This window comes from Danio rerio, chromosome 5, assembly GCF_052040795.2.
Source record: "Danio rerio strain M-AB ecotype USA chromosome 5, GRCz13ab, whole genome shotgun sequence".
NCBI classification, from domain to species: domain Eukaryota; kingdom Metazoa; phylum Chordata; class Actinopteri; order Cypriniformes; family Danionidae; genus Danio; species Danio rerio.
Window position 1 is genome coordinate 12,818,011 of NC_141025.1, and position 13,480 is coordinate 12,831,490.

The 13,480-nt window shown below is 36.0% G+C and overlaps 1 protein-coding gene across 1 annotated transcript in view; it reads right to left on the reverse strand.

Moving 5' to 3' along the window:
- Positions 1–948: 948 nt before the first annotated feature.
- Positions 949–13,480, reverse strand: part of castor1 (cytosolic arginine sensor for mTORC1 subunit 1) — a 49,246-nt gene continuing 36,714 nt past the window's right edge. Inside the window, exons 8-9 of the mRNA NM_001020815.4 lie at positions 12,073–12,167; positions 949–5,221 (exon numbers count right to left, since the gene is read on the reverse strand). Of these exons, the coding sequence (NP_001018651.2) occupies positions 5,153–5,221; positions 12,073–12,167 (164 nt within the window). The 3' untranslated portion in view covers positions 949–5,152. The remainder of the gene's footprint in view (positions 5,222–12,072; positions 12,168–13,480) is intronic.

A 13,480-nucleotide genomic window follows, 5' to 3' on the forward strand; every position in this document is an offset into this window, starting at 1 on the left:
AAAAATTTGATCAAATTTAAACATCTTTAAAAATAGTAGTAAGCAAAAAAATTGCTGCTCTGAAATAAATATACACTATTTGACTAATGTTTTAGGAACAACAAATATTAACTTGACCTCTAGATGATCATTTGGTATTAGAAGTGGCTTATATGAAAGGCAAAGGCCTCTAGATTACGCTCATTTTACCAAAATAAAACATGATCATGCCTTGATTTTTAATAATTAAATTAGGACACTAAGGTCTGACTTTGCTTAAACAAAAGTCTTGTCACTGAACAGAAATAATGTACAGTATAGAATATAAAGTCATGCTGCAGTGGAAAAAGAATGAATATTGCGTAAGACTCCCATGAGCTTGGAGGACTACATCCATACATCTCTGCAATGACTCAAATAACTTATTAATAAAGTCATCTGGAATGGAAAAGAAAGCGTTCTTGCAGGGACTACTAGAGCTCAACAAGATTCCAAAAAAACTCAATAATGTTCAGATCTTGTGACTGGGCTGGCCAATCCTTGAGCACCTTGACCTTAGGAGCTTTGATGTGGAGGCTGAAGTATGAGAAGACAAAGTAAACTAAAGCCCTGTGCTTTACTAAAAAGATTAAAGCTTTTAAATCTAGGTTTGAACTGCAAGAGTGTGTCTGAGCCTTGGACATTATCAGGAAGGCTATTGCAGAGTTTAGGAGCCATGAATGAGAAGGCCCGGCCTCCTTTAGTAGACTTTGCTATTCTGGGTACTACTAGAAGCCTTGAGTTTAAATCTTAAAGAGCGAGTTGGTTTGTAGCAAGACAGGAGGTTGGTAAGATAAACAGGAGCTAGATTATTACATTTTTAAAAAAAGCAATATTTTATAATCAATACAGAGCTTTTAAATTACACTGAGCATGTGTGTATAGTGAATGTATATACACGTAAAAAACACAACTTTAATAAATGACAAGTGTTTTCAAAAGTTATTTATTGAACAAGCAGCACTGTTACAAACATGTATACGATTCCTTTGACACTGTATAAAATGTACCAAAAATTACTTCAGATAAACCATCTGTCTGCAAAAAGCAAGAAAAAAAATACTTAGAATCATTGATGATATGTACAAACATCCCTTTTGCACACCAGTAACCTTGGTCTTAGCAGATCTGCTGATATTGTAGAAATGAGATGAAACAAACATGAAAATAGCTCCTTAATGGCACTAGAAATCCACTAACAATTCATTTTAGTAACACATGGTGTCTTTAAACCATGATCTCAAAAATCACTTTCACTATTAGTTTTATGCTGCATTTGTGCACACCAGTAACCTTGAACTTTTCTGATTTGCTGATATTATAGAAATGAGATCAAACAAATGTATGAAAATGGCTCCTTAATGGCACTGGAAATCGTTTTTGTTAATACATGGTGTCCTTAAACCATGATCTCAAAAATCACTTTCATTATTAGTTTTATGCTGCATTTGTGCCTTGAAAAATAGAGCGACTATATCAAAAAAAAAAAAAAAAAAAAAAACATCAGTGTTAGCAAAGTGACTATAATTATTAGTATAATATCAACCCAGGCTCATTCTGAAAACGTAGCGCTATATACATTTCTAGAGAGCGGCAAATACGCCACAGAAGGTACGTTTTTTATGCAGTTTTTGTTTTCGCAAATCCATCAAAGGCCGCTGTGGAAGCTTTTTGAGGTCTCAAATTGTCGTCGCGAGTGGCATTTGTGGATGCTGTTTTCGCGTAAATCCACCAGAGGCCACTTTGTACGCTTTTTGAGATTTCTTCACGAGTGGCATTCATGCCTGCTATTCTTGCATAAATCCACCAGAGGCCCGCTAGATACGCTTTATGAGATCTCAGATTTCTTCCACGAGTGGCATTCGCGCCTGCCGTTCTCACGTAGATCCATCAGAGGCCGATGTGTACGCTTTGAGATCTCAAACTTTTTACACGAGAGCCATTCATGCCTGCTGTTCTCGCGTACATCCACCAGAAGCCGCTGTTTCCCTTTTTAGATCTCAATTTTTTTTTGCGAGCGCCATTCACGCCTGCTGTTCTGGTGTAAATACACCAGGGGCTGCTGTTTATTCTTTTTGAGATCTCAAATTTGTATTGCAAGTGGCATTCGCGCCTGCTGTTCTCGCATAAATCCACCAGGGTCCGCCGTGTATGCTTTTTGAGATCTGACATTCCTCTTGTGAGTGGCATTTGCTCCGGCTGTTCTCACGTAAATTCACCAGAGGCCGATGTGTTTGCTTTTTGGGATCTCAAATTTTTTACGTGAGAGCCATTCGCGCCTGCTGTTCCCTTGTGAATACACCAGAGGCCGCTGTCAACTGACTGACTGACAGATCGACTGACCCACCCTCCTCCTTCCGGAAACCCAACCAATAGTTTTAAAAAGCAATCCACTAAAAGAAAGGCCCTCACCTGATTTTTATCATGTTTTTAGATCTTATCACATTTTCACCCGGTTACTTATTTGTTTATTACATTTTTTGGCTTCTGCTTTTCTCTTACCAGTTTTATGAAATCATTCTTCTCTGGACTTTAAGCCGGTTGTCGTGGTTAACTCCTCTATAGGTCTCTGCCGCTGTACAAGGCAAGCTAACTGGACAAACTGTTACCAGCAGAAAAGCTATTCATATGAAGGTAAGCGGTGGTAAGTGCGAAATTTTCAGAATGAGCCTGTGTTGTATAATATTCTGTATAATGCTAGTGTTTATGTTTTAGCAGTTCAACCAAAAAACATTGACCTTATCTGTAACAGCGATAAAATATATTTCTGCATTTATTAGTGATTGTGCTTACGAAATACAACCAGCAACTTTTCAATATAATTTTAAATGATATTTTTGGGGTTTCTCACCAATCAAGAGGTTAAATAATGATTGTTTCAGAGCACTTTTCCTCAATTTGTGCATTCATTTGTGCTTTGTAGTGAATAACAAAATGAGACTTTAAGGCCACACTGGATCTGGGCATGTTTTTGCATCAAGCAAAAAGGCAGAAGTGACAAAGCAAGTGTCAGAATCAACGCTTTCATTTGTCAGACGGTTGCGCAAGAAAAATGTTCTTAATCAACCTGTGGATCAATTGACGAACGTTGCTAGAACTTAAACTTACTCATCCTTCCAACTCTTATCAGTCTGTGAGCAAATGAAAGCAAATCAAGGGACATTGATAAACTTCACAGATTCTTTCGTCTACACGCACTATATATGACTTTAGAGCTGCGAAGCTGTCAAAACAGGATTCTTAAGAAAGGGTGAATCTCACAAAAAAAAAATCCGTCACATTTCCTTAAAAATATATAACAAAATAATAACATTAATGATGATGATAAATATATATATATATATATATATATATATATATATATATATATATATATATATATATATATATATATATATATATATATATATATATATATATATATATATATATATATATATATATATATATATAACAGTTCTGTCTGGCTCTCGAATCTGATTGGCTGATAGCTGTGATATATTTAAATAATATCAGCACCCGTACAGCCTCTTTACCCTTTGTGTATTACTCAACTACATACATACATATTTATATACACAATTATGTCGTCAAACAGTTGTATAAACGCAATATCACACAAGTAGCAGTGCGATTTGGCTGTATATCGGCACTGGTGGGGGCACTAAGCACAACGCAACGCCTCCCGCCAGTGCCGATATACAGCCATATCGCACTGCTATTCGTGTGATATTGCTCTCATATATATATATATATATATGTCTAAATTTTGCTTAATTATAACGTTTTAAAGAAATAATAACAAACTAAACGCTGAAATATTCCTTAAATTACAATGGTTTGTATTTTAAAATGATTTTTAAAATGTTATATACTTAAAATTTATAAGTGTGTGTGTGTGTTTATATGGCATTATAACATGGTTATAGGTCATCAATAATTTGTCAAATTGACTTTGTTAAATATTTATTTAATTTTGGGTCAGAATTCCTCTCATTTGACTCTCACCACTTTAATACAGTAATTTTGCACTGTAAAACGAATACTGAAGTGCAATTACTATGATGTTTGTTTTGAGGTAATGTGAAAAAATATTTAAATTTATACTAAAGACTTAATTTCATTTTCTTTATGCAAAACATGACCTTAAACTCCATCCAAATCCATTTATTAAATATAAAATATGATTAGATACATTTTGTGAGATGCACCCCAGTAAGCTATAGGTGTAAACAGCTGCCATTTGGCTTTTAAGCAAACAAAAGTAATCATAACAGCATGACTTTTTCAAAAGTGATCCGACTATGTCTCCATCAGGAACTGTGTTTTTCTAAGTGCAATATTCGGTAACACTTTATTTTGATGGTCCAATTAGTAGACTGTCTGCTTAATATCTGCTGATACTGCTCCTTCAACAAACATTTAACTGACTATAAGAAACTTTGCAGGTGCATGTCATTTACACTAACCCTAACCCCAAGCCCAACCTAACATTCTCCTTATAATATATTGAGAATTAGTAGATGCAATGTAACTTAAATTCAACAAACAGACCATCAAAATAAAGTGACCCAATGTTTTAATGACACCAAATGCTATGACAAATAAAAGTTCCTTTTGTTTGACCTTAAACTGGCTTATTCGAGAAACAAAACCCTGATTTTAGACAACACTGGAAGACATTTTTGTGCAATACTTAGTGTAATGATATCTGCAGGAAACGGAAACTTTCCCGTTATGAATTACAGGACATCAATTTGCGTTTAACTACCCCTGCAATAATGGAATAAAAAACAATAAACTTCTCATTTTAAATCAGAAAAGTGCTTTAAGTATTCAGGCATTAAAACGCCACATCAACATCCTTACAAAAATCAGTCATGTAAATATTTAAATTCTTAGAAATGGGATTTAACCAGCACTGCCTTTCCTTCAAAAACAAAAAGCCAAAAAAAAAAAAAAAAAAGAAAAGAAAAATGAAAAGAAAACGAAAAAAGCCACTGATTTCAGAGTTAAGGCCTTTGAAGCCTCACTCTCGAATGCTGTGACTGAAGCACCTTAGGTTATAGAATAATACTGTGTGTTAGTGGCTCATGTAAGATCTACCATCCATTGTGAAGGTCTTTTTCTGTCCTCAACTGGACATTTCCTTTCTCTGAGTCTGAAGCATCTCCATCACGCTCGTAATGTCTTCTTCTGGCACCTGAGAACAAAAAGGTTCAGGTCTATCAATTTTCACATAATCAGGTCTGTCAAGTCACATAATGGTTTGTCATTTGATTGAATGAATTAAAGTGCTGGGCGAACGCTATTTCATGCATTCAGAGCTTTGGTGCGCAAGCATGAGTAATGTGCGTATAATTCGATTGTTCGTTCTGATGTGTTCCTCGAACAGTTCGATAATAAAATGAAATGTCCATACCTTTGAAAATAAAATATTCGATTTATTGTCCATTTCATCAAAAGTAAACATCAAAATAAACAAACCATTCTTAACTCTATCACAAACAAAATGTTCGTTTGACCTTCTTTCTAGCCCCCAGTTGAGGTCTGCGCAGGACAAATTTATTATTATTTTTCTGCTCCCGTAAGGTTTAAAAACGCATAAGTTTTGCTATGGTTACGCCTTCAGTCCACACTACCCCAGCGTTTTCAAGCCCTAAAAAAAAAAACGGAGCTTTTTGGAAATGCTGAAAAGGCCATTTTCATTTTAAAAAGTTGCTGCTCCGTGTCAGTGTGAATGGGGGAAAATGGAGACGTGTCTGCAGACATTACGCCTGTTTCACACCGCAAGCGTCAGCGGCGCGTGAGCAGAGCGTGAGCAGTGCGTGTGTTTTCGGCGTCCATGTTAACAGATTAGAGCTTTCATACCGCACGCAGCAGCAGCGCGTCAGTGCGAGGCGTGAGCGTCGCCGAAGCAGCAGTGCAGCGATAGTTTCGGCGCTGGGTCTATTTTTGACGCGCTGCTCACGCTCAATTAAAGTGACAGTGCATTGAGAATGACCAAAACACATTGAATGACAGTAAAAACTAGCAATTTTACCCAATAAATGCATTAATAATGTCAAATGGTTTATATATAGTCATTCAAATGAACTTAAAACGATTAAAAACGGCAACAAACATTTATTTAGGCCCGAACTACAAAACCAAATGTAAAACTATTTTACTATCAGTTTTGCTTAAGTTGCACACTAGTGTTGTAGAAGAGGGGAAATGGAATATTTACGGGATTTGTAGTCCATAGCGAAGTGTATTGTAGGTAGTGTAGTTCGACACGCATGCTGGATTATGTGAGCTCGCTGTGTTCTGTGCAGCTGAGCAGAGGAAGAAAGTTTTAATCGGCTTTGTTTTATGTTCACTCGAATTATTCCTACCGGGAGCTGTTTGCACTGTGAATAAACTGTTATTCTGAACAAACTGTTATTCTGCCGCTGGACATCACTGAAGCGGAGAAAGTAATACTAGTTTGATCATGTATAAATATCATTATAACTATATTGTATAAATATTATTATAACTAGGTCTACAGCAACCTGATAATCAAAAAACAAATGACATGAAATCACAGGCGATTGTCCTCTGACTGTAGACACTTCTCATATAAGTTAGCTTGAGAAGCATACAGTACTATTTGATCTATAAAATTTGTAAAATAAACATTTGCAGGTTAAAGAAACAGCATAGGAGGGGCCTTGGTGCAGATGAAAAGTTTAAAAAGTGTATTTGTATATAGAGAGACATGGATAACTAGATAAAATAGACAGAGATAGGTTGATCTCTGCAGCAGCTGCCGAAGAGCTGCGCGCTGCAGACGCAGCTGGTGTGAAAGGCAAATGCCTGCGTGCTGCTACTGCTCGACATACGCGCTGCTCACGCTCTGCTCACGCGCCGCTGACGCTTGCGGTGTGAAACCGGCGTTAGCCTATCTGATTGGGTTTTTTCTCAATATTAAATACACAAAGTTCAGTCTTACGCCCTTTCCTTAAGTTCAGACAGCGCAAGTTTGATAAGGAAAACAAACTCCAGAGGACACATCAGGTAAAAACAGTATAATATAGAACCTCATTCGCATCACCCTGGCTACATTGTGTCACTTTCTTAACAATAAAATGAAAACATGATATAAGGAACTGTCTGTTTTCATATTGATATTAACTTAGCAGACACTAAAAATGTTGAAGCGTCGTGTAGCAACAGTATAGATCCTTAAAGAACCTGCGCAGCTCTTACCTGGGGAACTGTGCTCAAAGCACACGCTGACTGCCTGGAGCTCAGACGTGCTCATACAGCAAGATGCAGAACATACCACAGTGTGTGCGGTCACGTGATGTGCGTTTTCACATAGTGTAGACTGATATCTTTTCAGAAACGCTAGGTGATATGTCAGTGTGGACGTGTATCATTTTCATTCTAAAACAATTTCATTATATTCAGTCTGTTCACCCTCTGCCAGCTTAGAATAATTTTCTACCAGACCTAACCGTTCCCAATAAATTTATCTGGTTTCCAAAATCTCATGTTCAAATTGGGTACTACCAAAAGAAAGAGATAACAGATAAAACTGTAGGTTGTGCAAGGCCCCTATGTGACTGCCAAAGGGTAAAACTTTGAGGCATCACCACATCGTGCAAAGGGTATTTTTGTTTCCATTTGAGTCTATGACTCATGAAAAAGACTCCCATACATGCCTGATGTGGGTTTCCAAACAGTAAACTGACCATTTTCTAATGCAAGTCGAATGACAGAAATTGATTGCAAGTTGAAGGACAGTTGATAAAGCCCGCTCTGATCACCGTTATGCAGATGATGCGCGCACAGACTGTGTGGGGGAAAAAAAGCATGTGCAGAAAGCACTGGTCATGCGTTCATCATGTGTAACAGTCGGGAGCACTGGCTGTACCGGTGCTCAATAAGAATGAGGAAATCACTGATATGCTGTTCAGAAATAAGGTTGGGACTCGAGAACGCTATATTGTTAGCCCTCCCGCTCCCATTTAAATGACAGAGTTACTGACTGCTACCGCATTTTATATGGAACGCAGACCTCTACCATCCAGGTCATCGCTAGAAGAGCATAAATACATTATACACCATCAAGTGGTGTAAATGAAAAATACAACAAAAAAGGCTCCTACAGCTAAAATAAAAAATAATAATAATAATGGACTTTTGCAAAAATCTTACTTTTTGGGTGGTAAAATGTTTTGTGCTTTATTTTCCCAAGCCTGGCTCTTGGTAATGCAAACAAATGTGGTGAAAATGCTTTATGGGCACTCCTCCTGAAAAAGTGTGCGTATGACCAGCATGAGAGCGAGACCCCGCAAAAGTGCTTGCCGAGGACAAGTTTTTAACATCATATACTGTATACCTGGTAAAGGGAAGAAAAATCAATTAAAGGAAAAAAAGAAAATGTGAAAAAAAAAAAAAAAACTGGGTTGTTTCTGTTAGGCTCCAAATGCTACAAATCTCTTTTTACAAATTACTTTTATTTTTTCAAGCTTTGATCTTTGACAAGAACGTCACTGGTTTTTCACTGGTTCGACAGCAGTCATTGTAGGAGGGCAGATTTGAATTTAGAAGCTGATTAAAGATCTACTAAACGTTCCATTTACAATAGTGTGACCGTAATCTCCAGGGACCAGCCTGGACTGATCAGACTTCTGCGATTGAATACATCAAAGAGTTACGACTTGTTCCATCGATTAATTTACAGCGATAACACAGGATGGAGTCAATCTCTGAGCGGAAGCTGCCACAATTGCGCAATGTTGACTTGCACAATATTGACACCCATGGGCGCTCAATTTCTTTTTCAGAGAAAATCGAAAATCTATATACAGTTTAATTCAGAATTATTAGCCCCCTTGTTTATTTTTTCCCCCCAACGGAGAGCAAATTTTTTCAAAACATTTCTAAACATAATAATTTTAATAATTAATTTCTAATGACTGATTTATTTTATCTTTGCTGTCATGACAGTACACAATATTTTACCAGATATTTTTCAAGACACTTCTATACAGCTTAAAGTGACATTTAAAGGCTTAACTAGGTTAATTAGGTTAACTAGGCAGGTTAGGGTAATTAGGCAAGTTATTGTATAACGATGGTTTGTTCTTTAGACTATCGAAAGAAAATAGCTTAAAGGGGCTAATAATTTTGACCTTAAAATGGATCTTTAAAAATTTAAAATAGCTTTTATTTTATCCGAAATAAAATTAATAAGACTTTCTCCAGAAGAAAAAATATTATCAGACCTACTGTGAAAATTTCCTTGCTCTGTTAAACACTATTTTGGAAATATTTAAAAAAGAAAAAAAATCCAAATCCAAGGGGGGCTAATAATTCTGACTTACTGTATATATTTTGAAAGTATTTTAAACAAACTAAAGCATTTTCAGAGATAGGTGGATGCAGTACTAATCCAAGATTAATATGAGATTGGTGAAAGTGAACACAATAAATCTATAAATCATTAACCTTGACATCAAAATCAGTTTTTATACATTTTCGAATATTATCTTTCATGCAGTGTGTAATATAGTTGTTAGTAAAAGTAAAAGGACTGCAAACTTTCAAGAAATAAAGTGCATGACAAATAAAGTTATTGCAAATTGATGCTCAAAAAAAACAGTCTTTATGAGGATACTTGCATTTTTACAACAAATAAAATGATAGCAGGAATGCAAAATACAAATTACATTTACTAGAACTAGAGATGCATCAGTTGACCAGCCAGGTTTGTTTTTGTTCCCGATTAATCGCTGGCATCCCTATGTGACACAGAATCACAAGCATGATTATGTCCCTTTCAAATATGCAGTGCATGTGAAGGGTGTCACATGCTGTCAGCTGAACACACGCGCCGGTATGAAGCTTTTTTTTTGCAGGATGGGAGTAGACAGACATGTCTCATGAGCTGATTCATGAGTATGACATGATGCATGTTTGAATGCATGGAACATTTCATTTTTCATATTCCTGTGGTGTCAAGCAGCTTTTTCAACTTGCTGCCTTTATTATGTATTTAATGGGGGCCTATTATGCCCCCCTTTTTACAAGATGTAAAATAAGTCTTTGGTGTCCCTAGAGAGTGTATATGAAGTTTGAGCTCAAAATACCACACAAATATTTTTTTTTATAACAATAACATAATACAAAAGTCTTGTCATCGATCCCAGTTGTACGAGCAGCAAATAATAACTTGACTTCTAGTTGATCATTTGGAAAAGTGGAAGCAGATTTTTCTGATCAATCATCTGTTGATCTGCAACCCAATCATCACAAATACTATAGAAGACCTATTGGAGGCTGTATGGACCTTCAAAGTTTGGTGAAGAAAAAAATCATGGTTTGGGGTTACATTCAGTTTGGGGGTGTGCGAGAGGTCTAAAGAGTGGATGGCAACATCAACAGCCTGAGGTATCAAGACATGTGCTGCCCATTACATTACAAATCACAGGAGAGGGGAAATTCTTCAGCAGGATAGCGCTCCTTTTCATACTTCAGCCCACATCAAAGATCCTGAAAGCAAAGAATGTCAAGGTATTCCAGGATTGGCCAGCCCAGTCACCAGACATAAACATTATTGAGTTTGTCTCGGGTAAGAAGGAGGAGGCATTGAAAATGAATCCAAGGAATCTTGATGAACTCTGGGAGTCCTGCAAGAACGCTTTCTTTGCCATTCCAGATGACTTTATTAGTAAGTTATTTGAGTCACTGCAGAGATGTGTGGAAGCTAGGGATGTAACGGTATCAGAATGTCACGGTATGATAATACTTCGGTATGAATGGCACGGTATGGTATTTATTGAATAATTTACAGGAAAAACTAAACTAATGAAAAGACTTGAAAAAAGTGCCAAAAGTGTTTATTTACCTTAGCACTGAACATCAATGACATACAAATTAGCCATCTATCTGTAAATTTCGAAACAGGAACTTCAATTTTTCAATTTTAATATCAAAAAACTATTAAACCATATATAAAAAATAAAGTTTCAATTTAGTATTGTTGAAAACTCATCACATTCAACATTTAATCACTCACTCACTTAGACAGAGATGGGTTTTTTATATTCTATACTGAACAATATTTCTGTTAAGTGTCAAAGCTTTTCTCTAAGCAAAGTCAGACCTTACTGTACTAATTAAAGAATTCAAAATCAAGGTATGATCATGTTTTATTTTGGTAAAATAAGCGTAATCTAGAGGCCTTTGCCCTTCATATAAGCTACTTCTGATACCAAATGATCAACTAGAAGTCAAGTTATTATTTGTTGTTCCTAAAACTTAAATAGGCGACAGGACTTTTGTCAGGTAGTGTGTAACAAGTGAATTTGTTTGCTGTTTTGGCTACACTGACCAGCCCTAGAGAGATGTTGTAATAGAGCATAATTCAGTATTACTCAAAGAGCGTTTATGACCTAGGTTAACAAACTAATAGGGAACCACATACAGTTTTTGCTAAAACACAAGTGGTTTCTGGGAAAAGAGAAAAACATGGATAGTAGATCATCAGATGTCACATGAAAAATAAGTCATAAATGTAAAAAAAAGAAAAAAAAGAAAAAAAAGAAAAAAAAAAGACATGTACAGACATCAGAGTCAGATCAGACCATCAGTCCTCCCTTTGTTTACTCATACATGCATGTACCAATAATAATAATAATAATAATAATAATAATAATAAACAAAGTAAACGCTCTGGTCATGTGACAATTTGCACTAACCATGACACATCTGTGCATATTTAATTGAGACCCTTTTTTTTCGATATCTGAAGAAAACACACCAGTTTTAGAGCTTTTTATAGAGCTAAATCAAAAACTTTTTTACAGTCAATATTGAGACCAATGCGGTTAAATGGGTTCATAAATAAACCCAAACAGGGTGATCAGAATCTTTAATTAACTTAGAGCACTAACAACATGTATTTATTTTACATTATACTGGCCACTCTGATCTGTCATTGAAAAACCAAATGAATTGACATGTAGACAAGGTAAAAATAACCATAGAATTACTAATATATAAAGTAGTAAGACTTACCAGAGCATGATCGAAGCTGAAGGTGCTAATATAATACGCTGATATATCACTGTCAGCAAGAGGCTGCGAGATCTGAGCAACTATTCCACATTCATCTGGAAAAGGAGACACAGAGAGTCAATAACTGAGATCAATCTGGCTTTCTGATTTAATATGTAGTGTCTGTTCATCAGTCACTCGGATAAACAGATTTCTCTGCTGTCTGGATTAGTAACTGGATTGGACATTTATCCATTTATAGCACGGAGAGAAAATGTAAACTTGGCACATAAACGTTGGCTATCTTGGTAAGGACTAGAACCAGTGGCGCTCTTGCTGTGAGGCAACAGTGCTAACCACTGGGCCACCGTGCCACCCATGTAGGAAAGGAGGAGTAGGGGATTCTTCAAAATGAAGATGGCTGTTATTAGGAACTTAGGGTATTTACAGTGGCTTAGGGATCGTCTGATTGGTGGATCATAAATTGAATAATGCAGGGCCGGCTGAAAGCAATCATGAGCATGTGATCCTCTCGAAATTAGTTTATAAATAAACTTCACGAAGAGTAGCATTAGATATGGAGTGTAAACGCTGAAGATATTTTTATTATATTGCTCTCTTTTATTTGGCACTACTTGAAATTCTCTTTCCCCTTTAATAACACACATTAAATGATTTATTTTTCTTTTGTGAAATTTTTACTTATACATAATATTTTTGCTGCTTGACTTCTTTTCACTTTTGTAAATAAATTTACTTGGTTTGTAGTGAATTGGTGACTAAGTAGCAAAACGACAACCAAATAATGGAGAAATGAGTCGTATAAAAATTTGACCTCTTTAACCCCTAGAGCTAAACTTTAAAGTCATAACAGTAAGGTAGAAGTTGGGTTTAGGGCAGGATTAGAGATGCAGAATAATATCATACTTTATAACTACTAATAAAAAAAGTTCATATCTTAACAATAGGCTGGTAATAAGCCAGTAGTTAATAGCACGAATTGTGACCCAAACTAAAAGTGTTACCAAACAAATTATTAGAAGAGAATTCAATCACAATTAAAAACAAAAATTCTGCATTGCAAATATGTTTTTTTTATTCAGTTCATGACGCATGTATTTGCAATGCATTACAGGATTGCTGTAGGATACCCGTGTTTAATTTAATGACAGGAAATGAACTCTTACTGCTTCGGAACAAGTGCAGGATGAGTAAATAATGACAAGTCTTTAATTTATGGGTGTAAATGTGATTTCTGACCCTGACAGACATCCCAACTGATTCATTTAAAGATCCTGCAAAATATGCATCACCGTTTCCATAAAAACGACTGATTTTGAAAGCTCTTCATAGTCAGCAACTGTGTGTCATCCAAAAAGTGCTCAATATTTGAAACTCAAGCGACTCAGAAATGACTACGAATAGTCCA